The 26,862-nt window shown below is 40.4% G+C and overlaps 1 protein-coding gene across 1 annotated transcript in view; it reads left to right on the top strand.

Moving 5' to 3' along the window:
* Positions 1 to 26,862, top strand: part of sNPF (short neuropeptide F precursor) — a 332,676-nt gene that overhangs the window by 270,662 nt on the left and 35,152 nt on the right. The window contains exon 2 of the mRNA XM_067150170.2: positions 3,464 to 3,567. Within this exon, the coding sequence (XP_067006271.1) occupies positions 3,474 to 3,567 (94 nt within the window). The 5' untranslated portion in view covers positions 3,464 to 3,473. The remainder of the gene's footprint in view (positions 1 to 3,463; positions 3,568 to 26,862) is intronic.

Here is a 26,862-nt window from a genome sequence, read left to right as displayed (position 1 = left end):
ATGCTAGGGGGGAGGGGGACTGTACCTTAATTAAGGACACGGTCGCTTCCTTCCCATTCCTAGCCCTTTCCTTTTCCATCGTTGCCATAAGACCTATCTGTGTCGGTGCGACGTAAAAAATATAAAACATAATCATGAATTGAATTCTTTGCTTAGTCCATATGAACGCCGAACATCGGCAACATAGAAATATTGTTCAGTCTTGTAAACTGGCGAAGGTGGTTGTTTTTATTGCGATTGTCTTAAGCTGAATAACCGCGTTGCCATCAGCACAAGGGAAATTGTGAAAATGACTAACAAAATGAGAAAAATCGCGAATGCTTGAAGAAAAAGAAAAAAAGAGCATCTTTATACTGGATGCCCCAGTATCACAGAGTCTAAAGAAAACATGTTATTTCTGAAAACCGACGAGACCCTGCGTGGCAATGTATGCTCACGTCCACTTCGCAGTTTCGTAAACTTCGCGCTGTTCTGCTCTGCTCTTCCCTGCTCTGCGGCCAACTGCTTCTCAATGTGCGCCCGGTCTAACACCACGAAAGTACAACAATGTATTCATCCAGTTATATCTTTATTCCAAAGCGATGATCCATGTTTTTCTTGGGCTTAAAAGTTTCCTTAAAGTCCAAATTAATGTTTAACGTCAATCCCCGAGAAAGTGTTGAGGGAAATTTTCGAGATATTAATTACTCACTAATTACTCACAACACAGGCCAATACATTCAACTGGTGAAAATGTTCTTGAATTGGTTACTTTTAGATACCTGCACTGCCGTTGTAACCGTGTTATGTGTATTTTATATTGACCGGATAAAACTTAACCTAAAAGCAGCCTTTAAACGTGATTAGTGGGCGCGAATTTCAGTGTTCTGACTGTTCGTTCACATTCCCTGCAGCTTTATGCTGGACCATGGTCATAACTACACACAGGCACACACCACACAGCACGTTCCGTACAGGCACATTCCCAGTTCCCACTGGCGCGAAGCATGTAATGTTGCCTCTCGAAGTTCTCTCTACACTGCGCAGTTGCAGTCCCGCGTCCCGTGCGCCCGCTGCACAGTTCAGCTAGTAGGCGAAGGGCAGTGCACACTGCACAGTGGCGCTTCTGATGGGACAGCGAGTCAGTGTCTCCGGCTCGCTTGAGAATGTTTCGGAACAATTGACACTCGGTGTTCTGGAACAGCGGAACATAACTTTGCACCGGCGCATTGTGCCGAAACAGGGACATAGTGCCCAACCCTACCACTCAAGGGCAGTGTCCTGGAGCTTCAGACTATCGGTCGGGGGATACAACCGGGGAGGATGACCAGTACCTTGCCCAGGCGGCCTCACCTGCCATGCTGCACAGGGGCCTTGCGGGGGATGGGAAGATTGGAAGGGATAGACAAGGAAGAGGGAAGGAAGCGGCCGTGGCCTTAAGTTAGGTACCATCCCGGCATTTGCCTGGAGGAGAAGTGGGAAACCACTTCCAGGATGGCTGAGGTGGGAATCGAACCCACCTCTACTTAGTTGACCTCCCGAGGCTAAGTGGACCCCGTTCCAGCCCTCGTACCACTTTTCAAATTTCGTGGCAGAGCCGGGAATTGAACCCGGACCTCCGGCGGTGGCAGCTAATCACACTAACCACTACACCACAGAAGTGGACGAGTTCTCATTCACCAATATAAATTCAGATATATTCAGTGTGGAATATATCCTTCATTCCTGACTTTATTCTAATGTACGCGCATCATTTGAAAATCTTATGTCATTTCTTGGGCTCTTGTACAGAACATTGCAGATCTATGGTCAGTTCGAATAAATAAAGTGAGACTGACATGCATATCTTTGTCTTCATGCTTATGCGCTTATGAGCATGGTAAAAAGCGACATTCTAAATCAAGGCTTATCATGTAATGGACTTCATAGAAGAAAGACTCAATTCAGCTTGCCTTAACCATCAACCGTTTATTTTGAATACACATAATAAATACAGTTTTAAAATTTAAAATCTACCATAGGTCTAACATTGCACTTCGTCGTTGCCGGGACAAAACCTCCTATGTGATAATAGTTTTTGAGATATACTGACCCGCAGCACATACATTATGAAGGGCGAGAATGCTTTGTCGCACAATATTACACCTTAGATGACAGAACCTTACCGACCAGAGTTCTAAGCTAAAATACTTCCCATAGGAGGTTTTGTCCAGGCAGCGACGATTTGCTTTAATATTACAAATCTGTAGATAAAGAGCAAGTAGACTATCAATTAAAGAAATGTATTTCATAAAGGATGGAAAAGTTGACACAATCAAATTAACTTTTTCGAGTAAAATTCTTTATTTTTTCTTTGTTTTTATAGTGGCTTTACGTCGCACCGACAGCGATAGGTCGTATGGCGACGAGAGTAAAATTCTTAATCTCCATCGTACTTATAAAACTTTATGCCTTCGTGATCGACAATGAAACCACTGTATTGAGGGACTCCATCAGAACATTGAAACATCGCTGCTTGTTTGCTATAATACGACTCACTCTTCAGATTTAAAATAAAAAGAATAACCCAGGCTTCTGTATTAACCTGTAACTGATGAACTTAATGTACTTTTTGTATCCTTAGCAGCCAGCATTTAACGTCGGGAACGTTCAAAATAAATTGTGATCACTGAAATATAGAGCAATGAAATCAGTGACCAGAATTTAGTAAACTGTAAGATTTTTCTATGACAATTATTTTATGTGAGATCGTAATTGATTATTTTTGACGCGTCTCCTTCCCTAGTCAGTCCATTACTAGTTTATTTGCTCCTAATATTTTCCTATGGGATCATATATTTCATATTTATAAGCCCACAGTCATTAAGTATTCGAAACTATTTTCTCAAGGATATGAGTTATTTTAAACTTTAGGTATTCTGATATTAGGTCGTGTTGTGTATGTGTAGAACATGTCAGAGAGATGTTAAATACAGAGCATAAATGGTTGACCAGACACCTATGGGAGTCGGATCCACAGACCACCTGGCATTGTCGATATTATACCGATATTATACCAGTCCTTCTCCTCTGTACCTACTTAACATCCTTCTTTCTTATATTACAGTCATGCACTCAGCACGACCTAATTTAATGAACATGATAGCATTATTTTCAACTTGTAATTAGTTGCTCGCAGTCACTTGTAACTTGCGATAGATTCATATCCTGAGACTATTTTCCCTCTGTCATCAACCAATGTCCATTTATGTTCTGTATTTGCTTGGCCACGTTTGCATGTTTAAACTTATATTCTGTATAAAAGGAATTATTCCAACTTCATTTCAACTATGCTGTCGTAGACACTTATAATCTCTACATAAAGGGCAGTAACATTAAACATCTATGTCCTGTTTCTTTATCCATAGTCACATAACCTACTCATTTGGATACTATTTTCTTGATCGTTTGTCCATAGTCATAGGCTGTGTTTGTCTGCCCGCAGCCACTACACCATGTCCCGCCTGCCTACAGTTACTTGCTGCTGTTTGGTTCTCAGCCTGTTGCTACTAGTCGCACATGGCGCTCCTTCCTACAGCGACTACGAAAGTAAGTGGAAACTACTCGAGGAAACCAATTTTATGAAGACTAAATGCGCGTATATGCTAACCATATTTTGTGTTATTTCCGATAATGATTGTTAAATGGTCTGTTCGAAACATCATAGGGCACGTGGCCTGGATAACATTATTTTACACTAGTGGAAATGGGAAACCTTAGACCCGAATGGAACCTGAAGGAGTTCTTGAAGCATGAGGGATATGCACAGGGTCGTAAATAGAATTTATAACAAATTTAAATTAATTACACTACATTTTTTGCCGTTTGGTATGCATGTAAGTACTATGTGTGACCATCATGAGTAGTTATAGACTCTACACTGTTGAATCTGTGATAGTACATATATCACACCCCCGAATTATATGTAGAAGTTATAGATATTATTGTCAGTATTCGATTTATTATTATTATTATTATTATTATTATTATTATTGTTATCATCATCATTATTATTATCAGTATTTCATTTGTATATTTTGCCATTTATATTGGTAAGCTGGAAGATATCCACCTATGTAGGTATGAGTAATTTGTTTTGCACGAGTGGGAAAACGTTACTTTAATAACTCTGGTAATTTGAATGAGTCATATGGCTACCCCAGTGTTTGTTGTGATGTACTTATGTCGGGAAATTCATGAGTCATGTATATATCCCAGCCTGATGAGATGAGCTTGTTGTTGTATTAGGAAAATTTGGTGACTCATGGAATATACCCCAGAGTTTGTTATTGTCTTGGGAGGAAGAAGTAGTTCAGGGCTTGGGCTTGAGAAGAGGATCACTCATGATTGGCTGGCAAGCACCAATCCAGACGTATCATCTGAGAGGAGGGGGATGTTTATGTCTATAAAGGTTGATCATACGGCGGCAACCAGGAACATTGTAAGGGGACATTGTATGGGTGATTGTAAAGGAACGAGAAGGAAGACAACTACTACAACTACAAGCAGTAACACTGTATGAAGGAACGACAACTGACGCACTGTACGAGAAAGAAGTAGTGCTGATACACGGTACTGGAATGACACGGCTGCAATGGACTGGACTTCAAACGTTCTTGGAGCGTAGTCTTGTTATGTTCGTGGAAAGTGGCTGATTGTGGAGAGTGCTTGCGCATTAAGTATGGTAGCACTTTTGGCGGCCTAGCATTTTATGTTGGTGAAAGCTTCAGACTTTCCATAAATTTATGTTGAGGATCGACAGACGTGTATATATATCTTTACAACAAGTGTTAAAATATGTGAACACAGTAGTACAAGGTACAGTATCTGTGTGATGTGATAACTGAGAATCGGTAAGTCGAATTGATATAGAGACAGTGAAGGGTATTTATCTTCATACATGTACATTGTTCATCGGACCATCTACAAATGGTAGCTTAGTTCTCGCTTTCGTTTTCCCACGATTTTCATTATTGTTGTTGTTGTAAATATGGAGTCTTCCAGCAATATTTTATGTGTGTATTATATGTATAATGTTGTATGTTGATGAGGTGCTCATGCACGGAATTTGTTAAGAATATAGTTAGCTATTTTAGAATCAGTGTTATTGATGAACCTAGGTGCAGTTGCTACCTAATTAGTCGTTTTCAGGAGGTTAGGTAAGGCCTGCAGCAGATGTACCAGTACGCAGCATTATGTACACGCCCTGGGATATAAAGTTTATCATGCTCTTATCTAAATTGGAGGGATCCATTCTGGTGAACTCTGGCGCCCATACTACGGACATTTCGGTTAATTATGCTTATTCATTTTATTGAGTTTTTGAGTAATTTTATTTATATATTTTTATTCATGATTTTATTTATTATTATCATCAAAAAACGTTACAAATCTTTGCAGGCACTGAATTCAGATAACGTATTGGGACATATCTCTCCATGCTTCCTGAACACGTTTATCATTTCATGAACCATCTTGGATGGGAGACTGTGAAATGTAGAGTACCTACATTTAACCTTCCCAAACAGGGCGAGTTGGCCGTGCGGTTTGGGGCGCGCAGCTATGAGCTTGCATCCGAGAGATAGTGGGTTCGAACCCAACTGTTGGCAACCCTGAAAGCTTCTTCATGCAAACAGTATTCTTTTACAGTGGGCTTTACCTGGCACCGACACAGATAGGTCTTATGGTTACGATGGGATAGGAAAGGCCTAGGTGTGGGAATGAAGCCGCTGTGGCCTTAATTAAGGTACATCCCCAGCATTTGCCTGGTGTTAAAATAGGAAACCACGGAAAACCATCTTCAGGGCTGCCGACAGTGGGGTTCGAACCCGTTATCTCCCGAATGCAAGCTCTTAGCTGTGCCCCTAACCGTCCCGGTACGACCAACTCGCTCGGTGAACGCCAATTTTAAGAAAACCGCTGACTATTTTTGCATGGACTGGAAGCGACCTCTGCTCAACCTGAAGGCCTGCAGATTATAAGGTAGCGTGTGGTCAGCGCACGAATCCTCTCGGCCGTTATTCTTGGCTTTCTAGCCTAGGGCCGCTCTCTCACCGTCAATGGATTCTCAATTGTAATCACGTAGGTTGAATGGACCTCGAGCCAGTCCGCAGATCCAGGTAAAAATCCCTGATCTTGGCAAGAATCAAACTCGGTGCCTCGAGGTAAGAGGCAGGAACGTTACCCCTACACCGCGGGGTCGGCAGTTTTACACTGTCTGTGACAACGAATCACTTGCACTCGTTCGTCGGCCGTACACTCCAACAGCCTTCGTTCGATGACACTTATCGGTCGTTGTCAGACTCCGCGCTGAACACCAAAGACACGACTCAACACCCGGGACACTCACAGACTAACTCGACTTCACCACAGACTAGAGAGACTCAACTCCACAACATACCGCTCGTTGACCGCCTGTCCCGTTTATACAGGCGAGCTCAGCTGTTCGAGATTAATCCAGAAGGTGGATACATCTGGAACACTCTCGATTCAGCCCTCCGGAGGCTTCTAGGGCAACAAGAGAAAGGGGCACTCCCACTGCTAGCTCGTTCTTCCTGAGTGACGGACAGTGCAAGCGGCAGGCCAATAGATTAGTTCGCGGGTGGGGTCAAACTAACTCGCCTCTTCTGCTTCAGAAACAAAATGGCAGGCATCCTGGAACAATAAGTTGTGTGTCCAGTGGTAAATAAGGATGAAAGTTGAATATAAACAGCAGGCTTTTTTTTTAGAAGTAAATTACAGACGAAATGTTAGGAAGAGTTTAATCGGAAGATACAAATTATCTAAATTGTGGAAAGTATCTTCTTCTTCGAGTGCCATATCCGGTTGCCAAGACGTCGGCGATTACTCTGGAGAAAGTTTTTCTGTATTCTGCCAGTCGTAAGAGTCTCTCAGTTGTCTCAATACCGGCCCACTGCTTGATGTTGTGTAACCATGTTATCTCTGGTCTGCTAACTCGCCGTTTACCCTCTATTTTACTGTACCCTGGAGAATGAGTTTTATGAGGCCATATTTGTTTCCTCTTAATATGTGGCCTAGATAAGCTATTTTGCGAACTTTTATAGTTGTTATTAGTTCTTGCTTCGTCCTAGCTCTCCTTAGGACTTCATCGTTTGTTATCATATCTGTCCAGAGTATGCATTCTTCTGTGCAATAATGAAGAATTATTTCAAAAATAGGAAAAGTAAAACATTATATACTAAATTTTTTATGATGCTGATGATGCTTGTTGTTTAAAGGGGCCTAACATCTAAGGCCATCGGCCCCTATTACATTTTAAAAGTAAACATGGAATATATTGGGAACACTAGCACAAATAAAAAAAGTCACATGAAAAGACTTGATTTGTTAAACATACGAGCATGCAGTAATAAAAGTAAGGAGAAAACATAACCAACAAAGAAATTGCTACGACGGAAGTAGAACTAGCAGTTACAAAGATGCAAATGAGGACAGTTGCAGCTTATATGAAATGCAGTAGAAACGTAACCTTCATCCGGGGTCGATGATCTAGCTGTTAGGCTCCTTTAAACAACAAACATTATAATCAAACATAACCTTTATCCAGCGCGCTCTTTTAAATCGCACACGTGCTTGCAAGGAGGCTATCTTACGCCTGTAACATTTTTATTAGTTTTATGGGTTTCTCTCTACTTTAGCCCCGTAAATAACAGTAGGTTGGACTAGTGGCCTCAGAAATAACTTTAAATGCACATTCTTAAACAAACACCTTTCATCCTTAAATCACAGTTTAAAGTTAACTCAGTTCTTGTTGGTTTGTATCGCGTGTTCAATCAGAGTTTAAATCACAATATGAACAGAAGATGTGTATGCTGTTTTCTTAGAAAGGTGGCGATTTGCCGCCCTCGCGAACGGATGAAGGTTTTAAAAAAAGAAATAAGTTGATCTATGAGGGTGCAATGGACATGGTGACTGATCATGAAAGTGTGGAGAAATAAATAGGTCATAAAAGATTGAAGGAATGGAATTATAACGCGCATTTTCAAGAAAGGGGATACAAATATAATTATGTAATAATCGTAGAGACACCACAGCTTTACCTTACCTCGTTAAAACCATGGTAACAGTACTAGAGGAAATAATTAGAAACATGGTAGGATCGGAGGTGAAAAAAGAATAGAATGATTTACAGAAATAGAATACTTGGGGCTGAGAAACACATTTTTTTCCCGCCCATCAGATGTGAAAGACCAACAGGTAAACTCGTTTTCAGTTTGGAAAAGAACAGAAGATCGTCGGGAGTATTAGCAATGAAACCATGAATGAAACCAGACCGTGACAGAAGTGTGTCCAACTACCTTTAACACGTCATCACACGCTCCCACGGCAGTTTGCCGCGTTTGAACAATAATCTCAATATCTTCCTGTGTTGTCTCCAAGAATGTGCGGGCAGTCAGGTATTCCTCCCCCCACATCTATGTATAACGACCGTAGCCTAATCCAGTTCGTCGCTGTCTCCTCTCTACGTCAGTTCACATTTGTGTTGGTGGTGTCACGTTGTGTGAGCAGATTGCAAACGTGCGTGCTATCGCGTACAACATTAGTTAGTATATTGCTAACGGGCGAGTTCTCGCGTATATTTAATATGATACAGTTGCAATATTTCTGTTTTATTGTTTGCGCCATTACCTGGAAATGGATCCGTACGACGTACAACAAGCTACAGTGAGAGATTTAGTGGACAGTGTTCCAGAATGTCATTCAAGTAAATTAGGTGAAGATAACTTTGTTACTTTCATTGACCTGTCATAGTCTTATCTTTGGCTCTGACAATATGAAAGTGACTGAGGTATGAGCGATGCTAGTAATGCCATTCTTTATGCAGCCTGTCCCTGCTATGAATGGTGTGAAAATGTTGCTCATAGGGTCGGTTGATGCATGCATTTCAGTGGGCTTGGCAGACTGATATGTAATAGCAACTTCTGGCCCGGTGTGGAAAGCAACGAGAAACTACCTCACACCTCATTTCCCTAGTACGCCTCTTCAGTGATGCCTAGGCCATCTATGACAGCTGATGGCAGAGCTGTTGAGGATCCAACCACCCTTCGGGCTGACGACTGAACATACATACTTCTGGTTATAGTGACGTTGATGAAACAGATATTTTAGAGCATGTTAATAGTGACTCAGAAGAGAGTGTTGCAGAAGAAATAATACAACCGTGTGAGGTTGGTAACGAACAACACACCCCACCGCCCAACGAAGAGGCACTGAACCTTTCAGTAGGCGGTCAGCAAGAACCTGAACGTCGTGAGCCTGTTCTTAAAGTGAGACAGCAACAACCACATGAGAGGCCCCTGCAACCAGGTCAATATGCTATCTGTGGTATCTGCCCTAGAAGGAAAAATAGCAGAACAATGGTTATTTGTTGCGCATGTGATATTCCCATCTGCCGAGAACATACAGTGCCAACGTGTTCGAGATGCTCAACCCAACAGGAGGATCCAACTGAAAATGACTAAACTGGCTGATTGTTGGACAGAAGTAATATGCTTACGATGTTTCTTAAATCAATCATATTTGTTTATATTTCATATTTTACTCATTCAACTGGACTTGTGTTAATGCAACTTATGTGAAAATGCCTAAAATATAGTTTGCGGCAATTTGCTAACGGGGCGTGCTTTGATGTCAGGTCACAGCCTTGGAATTGCGGCAGTTTGCTAACATAGCGTGTTATCGTGTTGTAAAATATTTTAAATTACTAATAATGATTTACAATCCTAAATATGATGTTTTGGTAAGTAAATTCTCTTTCTTACAATGTTGTTAACGTTTGAGGATTGGTTTCTTCGTTTCAAAATCAGAGCAACAATATATAACATGTGTGAGCAAATTGCCGTGGGGCGTGCTGTCATGTAAAAATAAGGGGGCGTGTGATGACGTGTTAATGCTTATATTTGGGATGGATGCTACCATAGGTTCAACAAAGAGAGCATGTCGAGATACGAGAATAAACTCAATGTCTATTGCTGATAATATCGTATTTATAGGAAAGAATGAGAGAGTTACAGAGACATGTTGAGAAGACTGAACAATGAGGAATGAGAATCAGTGTGGTGAAAATAAACAATTGTGATGATGAACGAGAAAAGAAAGAGGAGCAACACATATTACGGAGAGATTGAAGTTCTGCAGAATATTAAGTCCTTAGGAAGTGAATTGATGGAGAATTCAAGACTGTAAATGAAAATCAGTGGAATGATAAAATTTGGTAATGATTTCTATCGCTGAGTATGGAATCTATTATGGAATAAAGATAAGAATGAAAGAAATTATGAAAAAGAGTATAAATGCAACTGTGACCTGGACAATAACAATAATGTTGCCATTGATGCTTTCACGGGCAGTAATTATAGACATGATACTGCATAGGCTTTTGGGCTTATGCCGTGTCAAGAAAATAAGGTGAAATTCTTTACGTTTCGCAGAGAACTGTGCTCTGCGTCATCAGAAGAAAATCTCGACTGTCCACGAGAAAGGCTTTAACAACGAGCTTTTGAAATTTAGACGTTATAATAAAAGTGGAAATGGTACGTTCATTCGTCACCAGATGGCTCCCCGGACGCGGCACAGCGCTAGCGTTCGAAGCAGAAACTGACCGAACCATCAGAATCAGTCTAAGAGGGTCACATAACATGTGTACGTAACATATGGCATTGACAGGTGTATGACATTGACACAAGCCTGGAATGAAACATCTGGCGATGAAGAACGTACGAATTTGGAAAATTATTTATTTGATTAAAACTTCCAGGTCACAAGTTCAGTATACACGAGAAGGCGTGTGACATTGTGCTACATTAATAACTGCTGTAGTCGTCACGATTTTGAATCCAAGCATACAAACGTGCATGCATTGTGTCGTGCTCAATGGGCGAAAGGTCTGGTGATCTCGTAGGCCAAGGTGACTGGTCGACACTGAGTAAAGCACGTTGGGTAGGAGCAGTGGTATGAGGACGAGTGTTATCCTGTTAGGAATCACCCCGTTGAATATTATGAATGAATGGCAGCACAACTGGTTTAATCACCAGTCAAGGTTCTTGGGATAACGACGAGAGTGCTGTTGCTATCAAAGGAAATCGCTCCCTACACCATAACTCCTGATGTAGGTCCAGTGTGTAGATACCACAGACAGCTTGGTTCCAAGCTTTCACCTGACCTTTTCCTTACAAACCTACGGCCATTACTGGCACCAAGGCAGAAACGGTTCCCATCTGAGAACACAACAGATCTCCAATCCGCCCCGCATTGAGCTCTAGCTTGACACCACTGATGTCGCAAATGGCATTTTTTTTTCAGAGTTAGTGGCATGAAAGATACAGAACGTCTGGTTTGGAGCTGTCCCTCAGGTATTCGATTTCTTACAGGTCGCTGGGTCACTCTGGTTCTAACTGAAGCTCTAAAGGCTGCTGTATATGCAATATGATTCACCACAGCCATGCGGCGAATACGACGGTCTTCTCTCTCTGTATTCGCCCGTGTGCGGCCAGACCCCGGGCTACATGAAACAGTGCTTTCCCTTGACCATTTTTGCTTACACCGATGCACTGTGGATACATTCCTGCCAAGTTTTTCTATAATATCATGGAAAGAGCATCCACCTTCTCGTAGCCCTATTGTCGGCCTCGTTCAAACTCAGTAAGCTGCTAATATTGCCTTCTTCGTCTCCTTAAAGGCATATTTGAGTCACATCTACCTCATAACGTCAACACCGGAAGATGACTAACGCTCACGAAGTATACAGCCCATACTTAAAGCAAACTTGCTTTGCAAGGTCATAGTGGCCCTATTAGCACCACTCTTCATCAACTAGGTGTCATCTGCCATGTGCAAACACGCCTCCCGAATTTCGTTTATCTAGCACAACTCCTTCTTGGAGATGGGACTTCATTCACCGCCAGCGTATGGATATACACAATCTCAAGTTCGTAATCTATTTATAACTCTAAGTCCGGGTGGCTCAACTAAGCAACTAAATAGGAACAAAAAATGCAGCTACTTTCAACAATCAGCCAGACTCAATAACTTGATACAGGCCTGGAAAAGACACGGTCATAGGCATAGGTAGAGCTGCAGAGTAGCGCGCTCCAACCAGATCACTTGGCGACTTAAATAGCCACTTTACTCATTCTAAAGTGCGCCGAGTTCCAATCCCTATACAGTCACTCAGCCCTACGAATCATGATTCAATCATGATTCTCAAAGCGAGCAGTTTACTTTTCGAAATGTGAACGCGAATGACGTCAATCACGTGCTAAATTGAATTAAATCTAACGCCATAGGCTCTGGTGGTGTCTCCATATCATTAATTAAAAATATAATCGTAGCCGTGCTGCCAATGTTCGCTCGTATCTTCAGCCACTGTTTGACAAACGGAATATTTCTCGAAATTTGGAAAGACTCGCTGGTAAGGCCTATCGCGAAAAACTCTTCGTTAATTTCTCCGTCAGACTATCGGCAATTATCCATTATTCCCTTCCGAAGGTACTTGAACGACTGTTTCACTTAAAATTTACGGAATATCTGACCAAGCACGTGCTCCTTGACCCCTTTCAGTCAGGCATTAAGAGAGGACAATAGCCTGAGATAGCGTTACTGCGAGTGATAGACGACTTCAGACATGAAACAGATGAGCCAAACGTGAATTTACTTACGTTATTGGACTTCGGTAGTGCGTTCGATACCGTCAACCCCCAGATAATGGTGGTGGTGGTGATTCTTATCTTAAGAGGAAGTACAAGTAGGTAACCTCCTCAACCCCCAGATACTTCTGTACAAGCTTCCAAATCTCAATTTGAATACACCAACGCTACAGTTATTCAGCTCATATCTCACTGTGCCCCGTTGCAGATGAAAATAGGAGATAGGAGTTCTGAATGACGGAATAAAGTATGTGGTATCCCACAGGGTTCGGTTTTGGGCTCACTACTACTTTTGATCAATATCAATGATATTGGTAAATCATTAAAATGTAGCAAATGCCCCCTTTACGCAGATTTTCTGCAAATATATAATCACTTTTGTACAAGTGATATATGCAGCCTACAGGTATCGACCAGATTAACTCTGACTTCCAGCAACTCAATGACTATGCTATTAAAAACACCTTATAATTAGTAATAACGGATTATGGAAAGATCAACGTAGGAGGGCCAAATTAAAGGGAAGGGGGCACTTACAACAATGGGGTTATTAGAAAATAAATTCCCTAGTGTAAAGTATAAAATTCAGAAAACGGTGTTCCAATCACTGGTAAAAGGCAAAATGTTATTTGGTGTAGAAGAATGGGTATTGGAAGAGGGTAGGAAACTGCACTGTAGAGTAGGAAACAAATAAACCAGGTGGCGGCGAAATTTAGCAAGATTATGATGGGCTTTCCAGACTGTACTGCAAATGTGTGGGCTAGATTAGTGTGTAAAGAATCGATGGAAATTACAACAGCTAAGAGATTGATTTAGTATTGGATAAGATTGGAAGAAGGGAGGGGAATTACTACAAGAAGCGTATAGGTTTCAGAAAAGTATGGAGAACAAAGGATACTGGGTGAATAAGTGTAAAAGAAGATTACAACATATAGGGTTGGGGAATTAGGGTGTGCGGGATGGAGGAAATGAAAGAATGGGCATGGAAAAGGGTAAAGGGAAGATTATTACATATATAAACACAGAGTTTAATAATGGAATTTAGGGAGAGAGACTCGCTATCAGTATTAAATAAACTGGTGGAAGTAACGAACCCGAAAACCGAGTTTGATGGCATAAGAGATAAAAGAGGTTTATATTGGTGGGTAATGGCAATTCCGAAAAACGGGGGATGGGTAGGACGAGAAAATAAGGATAGATGTATTTTGTATGGGGAGGGTTGGTTGGACCTGCATATATTTAACCAATGCAGAGCCTTAGAGGAGATTAAAAAGAAAGTGCTAAGAAAGAGATGGAAAAGGTAGAAAAGAGATATAAGATGATAGCATGCTTGTGTAGAAAGTGGGAGAGAGGTACAAGTATATCAAAATATTTAAATGCGGTTAGAGTCAGATTTTTAAAGAAATTAAGGGAATAACAGGAAGAATGGGGAGAGCGAAAAAGGGACAGTAAAAAGAGGAGAGAGATAATAAAGGAAGAAGAGGAAATGAAAGAAAGAAGGAGCAGGGAGGGTTGGAGCTATGTTTAGGAAAGGGAGTAGGAGGTGAGAGAAGCAGGGGGAGATGAGTAGGAAGATAGCAGGAGATAGGCGAAATGGCGAGTTGAATATGAAAATGAAGTCTTCAGAGAAAGAGGTAGTAAGATTTAGATGAACGAGGGAGGCATCTTTCCCAGAAGAATGGTTATCCGCCCTGAGCAGGATGCTGCTAAGTATAACGAGAGTTGTATTAGATATAAGGATATGTACTATGAAGTGATTGTTATAGTATAGTGTAGTGCAGTAGTGTAGTGAATTCAAGGATGAACAATTGGCAAAGAGTTTGTGTAAAGGGAGTAAGAGTGAGTGTGAGTGGGAAAGAATGAATTGTTGTATATCTAGAGTAGTGATTAGGGAGATGGATTGAGCAAGATTTTGATGAATGGGGAGGGCATCTTGCTCAGAGGAATGGTTATCGACCCTCAGCAGGATGATGGTCAGTAGGTTGAGTGTTATATTATACACAATGTAGATGCACTAAGAAGAGATTTGTATATACTGGTATTTGAATGTATTAAGAGACGAGCAGATAGATAGGGGTCATGATGGAAAACCTTGTAAAATATAGGAATTAGGTAGGAGAAAGAAGGCTGAGAGAGTAACTGTAAAGAGGTTGTATAAATATTAAGTTTAAGGTACTTTTTAAGGAAATGTGCAATTAGTGAGTGAATTGTAGAGTATAAGATGTAAATAAGGTGGAAGAACTGTATGAAGTTGGTGTAAATCAGTAGAGTAGTAAGGAAACCATTGGTATGTTTGTAAGGTCGGTGTTGTGAACTGTGGAGAGAGGACGAAGAAGGGTGGATGTGTATCTAGAATAGTCGACTAGAAAGATGGATTGAGCAAGACTTTGATGAAGGAGGAAGAGCATCTTTCCCAGAGGAATGGTTATCCGCCCTGAGCAAGATGATGGTCAGTAGAATGAGTGTTATATTATATAAAAGGTAGATATTATAAGATGAGATTTGTATATGTTGGTAATGGAATGTATTAAGAGACTAGTGGTAATATCTTGAGCGGGGAGGGGGTGAAAGACATTTTAAAAGTAGAAATTAGACAGGAGAATTAAGGCTGAGAGAGTAAATGTAAAGAGGTGTATAAATATTAAATTTATGGCATAGTTTAAGAAAAGGAACAATTAATATGTGGATTGTAGAGAATAATATGTAAATAATGTGGAAGAAGTGTATGACGACATCTAGAATAGTAGGTGAGAGAGTAGGAAGGAGTATGTAAGTGAGAAAGAGCAGACTGGAAGATACGTGATGGGGAGTGTGATATATATAAGAGGTGAAAGGGTGGGGTGGGACTGACCCATCCCAAGGTAAAAATGATTACGCATGTCCGCACGTGGGGAAAGAGGAGAAGCAAGGATGGGTGTTGGCAATGTGAAAGAAAGGTGACTCGTATACAACAGGCTGGATAGAAGCTAAGAATGTGACGGGTCACGTGATGGACTGGCTTCCGCCTCATGTGATCTGTCACGCAAAGAATGGGAGAAAGACACATTGTCAGCTAGTTTCCTGTGGGCTCCGTTATCTGACCACACGAAGCGGGGCTAGGAGTGGTGTCTCGAGTTGGACGGGCAGTTTTCCTTACCAGGGGAGATACCACGACCAGCCAGTTCTTTCAATTTAGTTTTAGGCAGTAGAATACCTAGTTAGGATGTTAGTGTATATTGTAGTTAAGGTAGCATCTTACATGTGGTGCTGGATATCCGCGCATGTGTGGGATGCTACAGAGTAGATTTAATAGATTGTAAATTTAGCCATAGGGGGAATTAGTGGCTTGTTACCTTTATTACCTAATCGTTTGTATGTAGTATGGTGGAAATAAAGATATTCATTACAATACAATTATTAAAAACACTTTATTAATCTATCCTAATAAATCTCAATATATAATTATTACTACCAGAAGAAATTTGATAAACGTAGCTACGTGTCTCCTGTTATTATAAATAACTATGTCAGTCTCTACTGCACGTCATTGACTAAGATGATGTACTGGTCGAGACATGAAATTTGACTGAACACGTAACAAACACCTGTGATAAAATTCAAAAATTCCTCCATCCATTGAAACGCTACTCAATTATTTTCCAGTTTTGATGTTCTTCTGATTATCCTTGTACCATTCTCTCATTATATATTCCAAGGCACAGTTGATCAGCTGTGGTGACAAGCAATCTCCTTGTCTTGAACTCTTTTTTTAAGACGAATTGCAGACAAAATTCCTCTCTGAACTTGACTGTATATTTTGTGTTGGTTGAGGTGAGTTTTATCAATTCATTCATTTTGGACGAGGTCGAAATTTATTTAGATTTTAAATATTGAAATCTATGATTAAAGGCATATACGTACCTTTTTATAGTCTGAAAAGATTATTGAAAGTATCTTGTTTTGTTTCTTGTAATATACCATGACTAATTTTAAACTGATTATCTGTTCTGTGCAGCTTCTCCAAGATCTGAAGCCTCCGCGGGATTCGCCAAATTCTCGCTTATAGTTGTTCTTTAATCCTACCATATAGGATTCTGGAGAGAATCGTGTATGTGCAGTCCAAGATACCTCTGTAGTTATCTGGATTGCTCTTATTTCCTTTTGTGTGGAGTGGGTGGATTATAGCCGTAGTCCAATGTTTGGGGATTTTTTCCGTTATGCACAATTTTGATAGCGCCTTATGTAGAGAGGTCAAAGCCATATCACTTGCATATTTCCACATTCCTGCGAAAATTTAATCTTTTCCGCAGGCCTTGTAATTCTTCAACTCCTCGAGTGCTGCTTCCACCTCTTGGGCTGTTGGGGTGCTTGTGTGTTCATGTTTGTTCTTTACTGGAGTGTTTGTGTTAGGTTTTAAAAGTTCTTTGGATTCTTCCCAGTTTAAAAGTTTATTGAACGCTTTTGCCATGATTTTGGCTTTTTCCTTGTTACTATGCGCCATTTTTCCGCCCTCATTTTTCAGCATTAACGTAGGAGGGTTGTATTTTTGTAGTTGTCTTCCAAAGATTGTGAAATACAGTACTTTCTAAAATTGTATTTGTGGTAATTTTCGACTATTGAGTTGATTAGATCTTCCTAAGATTGTCTCTTTATTTGCCGGATAATTTAGGTGAATTATTGTCTGATATTTTTGAGGTTAATGTTTTTTTTTTTTTTTGTGAGTTTGAAATTTTAACCATGCCTGGTGTCTTGCTTCATGAATTTTATCACATTCACAAGTCCACCAGGCAGGTATTTTACTTGGCTTTGAAGGGGATAAACCTTAATCTTGTTGTCTGAGAAATGGTATCAGTTCGACTAAATCGTCCGTTAATTTTATGGTTCGTGTAGTTTCTCGATATTTATTCTGATTAATTGGGGTTGATCATAATTCCAATCCCACTTTTCTTTGTTGGATTTTGTTTTTTTCTTTACAGGTGTGAATGTATTTTTTTTTCATTTTAACTATATAGTGGTCTGATGCAGAGTCTATTCCCCTTAATACTTCAACGTTGTAGATTTCCCTGCGAACGGATTTGGTCATGCATACGTGATCCAGCTGCAATTTCCATTTTTTTTCTTTTTTTCTATCGGGATGTTTCCAAATTTTAAGTTTGTTTGGCCTCCATTTGAAGTATGAGGATTTGGAGATGAGATTGTGCTCTGTGCAGAGTTCGAAAAGTCTTTAGCAATTCCTATGTACATGTTTATGTGGAGACTATTTCTCTATTATATCTTGATATGTTTTCTTCCCCTAGCTGGACACTGAAGTCTCATAATGAGATCTTAATATCGTTTGATTTGCTTCGTTTTCTGTCTGTTCGAAGAGACCCCAAATATTTTTCACTTTTTTCCTGGTCTTCGTTAGAAAATATTCTCATAAGTAGGGGAATGGACATTTATGATGATATACATTTTGTTTGTTGTTTTTAAGGTTAAATTCGGGATTCTTGGTGAGATGGCTTGGAAATGAATTATAGAATCGACAGTACTATATATTGTTACATTTACTGCAAATCCTGTTCCAGACTGGCGACTGACGTTTCTTTTCTTTTCATGGCCGTCTGTCTGGGTTTCCCGCTGTAAATTCTGTAATCTTGAGATTCTTTTCTTTTTTGCTAGTGGCTTTACGTCGCACCGACACAGAGAGGTCTTATGGCGACGATGGGATAGGAAAGGTCTAAGAGTGGCCATAATTATGGTACAGCCCCAGCATTTTCCTGGTGTGAAAATGGGAAACCACGGAAAACCATCTTCAAGGCTGCCGACAGTGGAATTCGAACCCACTATCTCCCGGATGCAAGCTCACAGCCGCGCGCCCCTAACCGCACGGCCAACTTGCCCGGTACCTTGAGATTCGAATGGCTGTTCCGTCGTGTTTCTTATTTCCTGGAACCTAAGTTCTTGAGTTTACGAGTTTTTAGTAGAGAATTAATATTGTGCGTTGCGATGTAGCTGATTTGGTTAGAATTGATCTCGTTCTTGTGTGCTGGTGTATATTTGGGTGATTGCAAACGCTCCGATTCGTTCCTGTTTTCTAGGTGACTACCCACCTAATCCGCTGTAGCCTTTTCCTGCTTTCTTATTGGGCAGAACGGTGGAATTGTTTTCCCAAAAGACTTTTTCCATATTTGAGTTCTAAACGTAGTCAGCTTTGAGTGGAGCAAGCTCCGATTTACAACTACAGTTGTTAACCGCAGAGGAATTCTGGAAATCTCCAGTTTTCCAGAGACTATCCAGCCGAACCACGTGGAGGCGCGAACCGAAAATAATGTTAAGATGTTGAATATGGAGAATCATCATAATTATTATTATTATTATTATTATTATTATTATTATTTGTTGTTGTTGTTGTTGTTGTTGTTGTCGCATTGTTTAATTATATAACATTTCAATCAAATTATGAAACAGTGGTTAAGTGCAAGAAAGGACTCAGAGCCCTAACTTCGTCTCCAATAAAGACGATGTCTATCTATAACCATTTTAAAACATTTCCCTTTTGTACCCCATATCCATCGTTCTTTTTAATTTCTTGAAATGTGTATTACGACACTCCACAAGTGCTTTAGAAATAGCACACTTCGTGACTGTCAAACACAGTTATCATCAATCGAAATATATCGTACACCTGTCTGTTTTCCAGTTCTCAACAACTGGAATTATATCCTTACCCTCAATTAGGATAGTTTACTGCAATGAAAATTAACGTAGGTATTCCCTAGCTTATTTCAATACAGAGCAAATTCTAAAAATAAATGCTGTATGAAAGATTACGGTGACTCCTCCCGATTCTTTTATCAAGTAACTTACCCTATGGAACCATAGATATCATAACCTTCCCTGAAGTTGGAATTAGATATCGTGAGAACAAAGGTAACAACACTGAGATCATTCACGGGATCAATGTCGTCACTTTCAACATCACTTATCTACTCAGTATTCCAAGCACACAATGTTAAATTAATGTCAGAACCATGACAGAAGTGTGCTAAACTACCTAGTAAAGTAGCCCCTCTTGTCCCACGCTGCCATTACAGATATGCAGACTAACAACACAGACATGCTCATACACTTAGCAAGTAAAATGTCTGAGAACTGAAGTGTTGTTACTCCCTAAAAGAAACAACAGATGATACTAAGTAACATTAAGAAAACTCAATCGTCAAAAAACTACCTGAGTTTCGACCCACTAGAGCATCAGTGGACTCATCAGTTGGATACCGCACCTTTCCAAGACAATGGCCGGCTAGCACGGCGGTAGCGACATCACTACTACTACAGTAATACTGAAATATTTTCATTCCTCCCCTGAAGGGGGAGTTGGGCCTCTTAGACGGTAACGCTATCTCTCAGGCCGAGAGATTTGCTACTGTGAAGGAGATACACGGAAAAGGTGAGGGAGTTGGCGGCCGTGGCCTACTGTATACTAGGAACTGTCCCGGCATTCGCCTTAATGCAGGAGAACGGAAAACCACGGAAAACCATTCTAAGGACAGCCAACTGTCCCGTCTCACGAATGCAGAGGCGTAGAGCTACGGTAGAACCGTGGCCACCCATCCTCTGCTCGGTTGGCCGGTCAGAGTGCAGAGCTGTTGGACTACGGACCAGCCGTGGCCACTTCAGGGCCGAGACCCACTCTGCGTCTACCGACCAAATCACTGCAAGCTACCATGTGATTAGCACAAATGCAGTGCCGACGTACTAGAAGAGAATTACATCTCCACTTGCTAGTCTATATATGCCCTTCCGGGCAAGCATAACCAAAAGATTATGGTTTCCGATTAAGGTAACTTAATAATATTCAGGAAACTCGATCGTCAACAGATTATACTACCTGAAATTCCGAGTCCTGCGATCGCGTACTCTGGCATCCGTGCTGCAGAAGCTATAAAAAGATGTTATTACTTCAATAAGATAAGCGTTAAAATAACTGTTACGTAGCAGTTTAATCTCTAGAGTTCATTTCAAGACACTTTATTAAGAGTATAAATGATTAAGGAAATAAAACCCATGCCCTGATAACGTTCTTCATTTAATTAACGCGTTGTCTGTGAAAATGAACACAATATTTGCATCATTTCTACATAATAATAGAATATGAACAGTCGACGCAGGTACGACCAGGATCGATGCCACATTTTCATGTATGGTGTGCAGTCTATTGTTTGCACTTCGGTCAAACTCTAAATGTATCTCCGGCACTAACATAAAAAGAAATTTTCGTCAGCTTATCCCAATCTGGAGTCACTGGAGCCACCCAGGCTCATTTTGGTTTTGGCCGGGGGCTTAACGTCGGATGCTCTTCCTGACACCACGTGATTTTGGGGATGAAAATCTCAGCTTAGGATCGACCGCGATTCAAACCTCAGTCTGCCTGGTGGGAAGCTAGCAGTTAAGCTACTGAGCTAATCACTCTCCACTTCGGTGGACATCTACATCCACGGATGAAACCCTCGGAATGCAGTCAGTAGTAATTTAGACTGAACCACCTCAAAGTCCTTGAACAGGCTTAGAATTTGTGTTGGCAAAACTAAACATAAACTAGTAAAATGGATATACATTGAAACCTCGGAATGCGAATAACTTGGTCTACAAGTGTTTTGCAAGACGAGCAAACATTTTAAATAAATTTTAACTTTTAAGCGAGTGCGGTTCCGCAATACGAGCGTCACGTGTGCCTACGTTTTCCCCTCCCCTGTTCGTTTGTTGAATGGATGAACGAGGTCTTTGGTCCTGTAGTGAAGAAATACCTTTCAGAAAATAATCTGCCGCACGAAGTCTTGGTGGTTATAGACAATGCTCCTGCTCATCCTCCAGGCCTTGAGGCCTTGAGGACGACTTACTGGAGGAATTCAAGTTCCAAGTTCGTTCAGGTTAAGTTGCTTCCTCAAACACTACTTAACTTCTTCACCCTATGGATCAGCAAGTCATTTCTAACTTCAAGGAGCTATACACCAAAGCAGTGTTTCAGCGATGCTTCGAAGTGACCGAAGAAACAAACCTTACCCTCCGGTAGTTTGGAAGAAATCATTTCCCCATTGTGAACTGCCTGAAGATCATCGATAAAACCTGGGATGGAGTCACCAAGGGAACTCTCACTTCTGCTTGGGGAAATCTGTGGCCTGACTGTGTTCTTGGAAGTGAATTTGAGCGGATTGTTGGTGACAATGAGCCGCCTATTGTCGATGAAATTGTGCCTTTAGGGAAGAATATGGGGCTGGAAGAGAATGACGTGGAAATTCAAGAGCTGGTGGAAGAACATAGCCAGGAACTGACCACCAACGAACTGATGGACCTGCATCGCGAACAACAGGAGGAGGCTATGGAAATCTCGTCCGTGGAAGAGGAGGAGGAAAAGTCAATGGAATCTCTCACTTCAACTAAGATTTGTGAAGTGCAAAATGTGGGAAACTTTTGCATAATTTTGTAGAAAATCACCACCCCAATAAGGCTGTAGCAGTGCTAGCAATGAACCAGTTCAATGACAATGCAATGTCACATTTTCGTGAAATCCTCAAAAAGAGGCAAAAGCAACAGTCATTGGAAAGGTTTCTCGTTAAAGTTGCACGAAAAGAACACAATTTCAGTGAGCCAACAGATAGCAGTGATTCCGTTAGTGAAATTCCTGCTACACAGTAACTCTTCTCATGTCATCTTTCGTCTCCCTCACACCAACAATGATTCTATTGTAAGAAAACGTGCGCTTTAATTTGTTTTACGTCATATTTTGTTTTAGAAATGGTATGCGAATAAATATTTTTGCGTTGTGGACGAATCAATTGTTTCTTATGGGAAAACTTGCTTTGATATACGATCGCTTTGGATTACAAGCATGTTGCCGGAACGAATTATGCTCGCTATCCAAGGTTCCACTGTATTCAAAAGAACGAGCCCGATGTAACTGTGGTGAGGATCAAACCAAAAATATCTAACCGATATCAATGCCCACGTTGTCGCGAGCTATTCCGTGATGAGGAGTTACTCATGACGTAAAATAATGCAATCACACTTCCCTAGTTCTGAGCAAAAGATCGTCCAGAATTCGTTTCTTCCTGTTTTCTGGTCAAACGCTTTCAATTGTATTGTTTCGTGCCATCATCATTACTCTATTGTAAACTTAGTGTTTCCGATAATGTAGATATTTCATGTAACAAGTAACTTAAATAAATAAAGAAAGAAGTCATCGACTGAATCTATTAATAATAATATGCGGCCTCAGCCACCATGTGCAAGCATTTTGATTTGAAGCCACTTACGCTGCATGCGATTTAAACAGTAGTTCAGTATATAAACAACTCTTACTATTTTAAGGAACCTCTTCAGATTAAGAAAAGTTAAGACCGCTCTGAATGGAAATTTCTCGTCAAGGTTGCAACACAGAAATGATAAAGTTAATGAGGTCACAATGATCAGCAGCCGTATGGTCTTAGTATATCCTAAATTAGACTTATATGAGATCTTCCCTGATGCGCCACTTCCACCAGCAATAATTGCTCACAGAGACTACCGCTCTCTTTTGTTGTGTAGAACACGTCAAACTGATTCTTAAGCATAGATGTGGATATTCGTTTTACTGTCTGGTAAAGCTGAACAGAAGCTTGTTCTCGACCCGCTCAGCTGGTGAGTGCAGTGAACTTGTACCACCAAGTCTCGACGCAGGTGAGCCGCCCTCTCACTCTCGACCCGGTCAGCCGGCAAGAACAGCGAGCTTTCACCAGCCATTCTTGATGCAGACGAGCCCCTCTCTCACTCTCGACCCGGCCAGCCGGCTAGAACAGTGAGCTTTGACCAGCCATTCTTGACGCAGATGAGCCCCCTCTCACTCTCGACCCGGTCAGCGCCTCCTAGAGAAGGCCTGGCAATACGATTCGTGATGTCACGCGACTGGGCTCAGCCGTGACCACGACGGCTTAGCGCGAGTGGATAGTAGATGAAGCTAATTCCTTAAGAAAATTGAAAAATACGCTGGTTAAAGTGCATTCTATGAATATTCTTTCTCGTAGACGCGCATATCGGAAGCGAAATGAGTAATATACCGTAATAATTAGAAAGGTCAATTAAAAATGCAAAGAAGATTTTTTTAAAGAGTCTTAATACCGAACAGCTTTAATAATATGTCTATATGACACTTTCTTACGTATATTTAAGAGTCAAAAATGATCAGTTCCTTTTACAAAACTCGCCATAAGACCTCTCTGTGTCGGTGCGACGCAAAAACAAAAAAAGCAAGCTTTTACAAAACTGAACTTGCTGATGAAAGATAAAAGATAAAAAACAACATGTAAGTACAGAAAAAGCTATTAAATAAAATAATAACGTATAAACTACCTTATTTACAGTATATTAGTAGCAGTCCAGGAACATACAAGCTGTAATGCTCAGTGTTGTCGGTCATGAAAACAGATAAACATTTTTTTTACAATAGAAGCCTCACATAAATTAAGGGGGTGAAGAGCTCACACAATTTGGCTGTTATGCAAAGAGAATGATTACAATACATGCCAACAATAGTTTGTTCATCAAGTCATCAAAATTATATTCGCATTCCCTAGTGTAAATAAATGTACTTATATGATTTTGGACCCTGATTCAAATAACCAGAACAGGGAAAAAATTGAAATTCTTAAATTTGAAAAGTAGCATGCCAATTCTTATAACATTTGAACTGACCTTCACCCGGACATTTTCTGAAATTGTTTTCAATTTAACTTCACCAGGTTGCTTAAAATTGAAATGGACATGAGGTGAACATGATATAAGAAAATATAAAAGGAAATATCTATGAACATTAATTGTTAAAATCCTAAGAAACCATATTAAGAACTTGCATCCCTGCCATTACATTAATAAAACAGTAGCAGAACACACGCTGAACTACTCATTTCATGCTTTATGAACCAGCTGCATTATATAGATATGACACACATGAGATCAATTAAGTAATCAATCCCCAGTTTTCACAGATGCATGTTAGATTCATTACATAACAAAAGCTGGAAGGAGTACTTTCTCCAAGAGGAAATTCATAACCACAGTGTGAATAGGCTATAAGGCTGGAAGAGGAAATTCATAATTGAATTCACATTTACTCAAACAGGAATGTTTACTACTGAAGGAACTTACAGTGATTAGCCCTGAATTCAGAATTTACACATTCCCTTTGAATGGAATTCATAGAGGTTAATCAACTCAGTGATTAATAATAGTAATGTACTAAAAAAAAGTGAGAAAACCTCAGCTTACCACAGACAAAAGGAAAGGATGGTTAATGATTTTGTAGGATATGTGCCACCAAGGTAATGAACCGTATTTGTTAAATGACAAAATACCTGTTTAACGTAAAAGGTGCCCTCTCAAATGTAACATCACTCCCTGAAAACAACACCTGGCAATAAATATGATAAAACAAAAGTGCTCTTGTGTTATTACTCTGTTCTCTTCTAAAGAAACTACTATGGAAAATAGAGCTACTAAATTTTTTCCTTTTCAGTCCAGTTCCAGTCTTGTTTTACAGAGATTGAACTTAATTTTTCTTTAAATTCCTGGAAGTTCTTGAAAGAAACAGTACTGACATGAGCTTCATAGGTCACTAAAATTTGAGCAAGAGCCTTGGCCAAACTTTCATTGTCTACTCGACAACGCCTATCGCCTGGAGCTTCTCGGTTGGCAGATGTGGTATCAGACAAGTACTCTGGGCAGTTTGGAAACTGAGAAGGAACAGCTGCTAAAACGTTTAGACCACGTTAGAATGCATTCGCCTAGATATAAATGTGCTCGTCTATTAATTCATGGCACCACTTACTTCACAGGACCATGTCATGTCTTAGATATATCTGGTTGATTTTAATATAAAATGAATAGCACACAAGGAGACAGAGAAAATCATTGAACTTATAATCATTATACAGAACCTAACATAACTGCAATAAACACAATAACATTGCTGTCTAGCCTGAACTAAAAATATTAACCCACACTAAGTGGTATTTTCCCTCATGCGATATAATAAACAGAACTGCCTCACTTGCAGTTAAGGGTCCAGCACAGAAAGAATACTTGAAAACGAATACCTTACATGCCTTCATAATTTAGGCCCTATAAGTTTTCCCAGAATATCACTATACCCACAACAGTAGTCCTATGAAGTAATGTGAATACTCTGCACATCCCAAACTAAATGTAATAACTGGTCAATTCAATACAGCAAATGCTTAAATCAGTAAGATATAAATCACCCTAAAAAATCTACTATTTGATTCATAAACATCAAAGATATAAAGAGACCTATCCACAAGCCTTGGATGAGATAAAGGTGCAGTCAATAATTTCCCATTTCTCTCATCATACATGCTGGTCGTCCTATCAACCTCATGAGTTTTGAAATGGAGCTCGCACACCTACACCACAGGGCTCCATTTCAAGGACCATTCCACAACTTAAGTAATTGAATGATTGAAGTCATATATAATACACTAATAACTAAGACTTACCTTTGCATTTTTGGAAGGAACGAAATCATCTCGGCGAATAGCTCGTAACCACTTAGCTCTCTCCGAGTCGTCAGTTGGAAACGAGAAAACACTCACTTTAGGGCCAGTGCGATAATTGCCCTTACAATTTGGAACACTGCATTTCTGAGGCATCGTTATTCATAATTTGAAAAACAGTGATCGCAATTCACAACACACCATTAAAAATAAACTCAGTTCTAACCTCACTTGGTGGCCATGCCGGCACTGTAAACACAATTTATCAATATTAACAATGTATAAGTACTATCAACTTTAACTGAACTTAAACTAATAGGAATATTAAGCGAGTGTTAACACACAAGATTCGATTAACATTAATATAATCGATGAAAAAAACACATAATAGGGAAACGCGTCCTCATACACCAAGCAGCAACAAGCTAACTGAGTTACTGGCATGGGCCTCCTTAAACATACGCCATCAGCTACTCTCATTCGTATTGCCAGGCCTTGTTCTCTAGGAGGCGCTGACCCGGTCAGCCGGCAAGAACAGCGAGCTTTCACCAGCCATTCTTGAAGCAGAAGAACCCCTCACTCACTCTCGACCCGGCCAGCCGGCTAGAACAGTAAGCTTTCACCAGCCATTCTTGACGCAGATGAGCCCCCCCTCACACTCTCGACCGGGCCAG

This window comes from Anabrus simplex, chromosome 1 (genome assembly GCF_040414725.1).
Source record: "Anabrus simplex isolate iqAnaSimp1 chromosome 1, ASM4041472v1, whole genome shotgun sequence".
Taxonomy (NCBI): Eukaryota; Metazoa; Arthropoda; class Insecta; order Orthoptera; family Tettigoniidae; genus Anabrus; species Anabrus simplex.
This window is presented reverse-complemented; position numbering and strand designations above follow the sequence as displayed.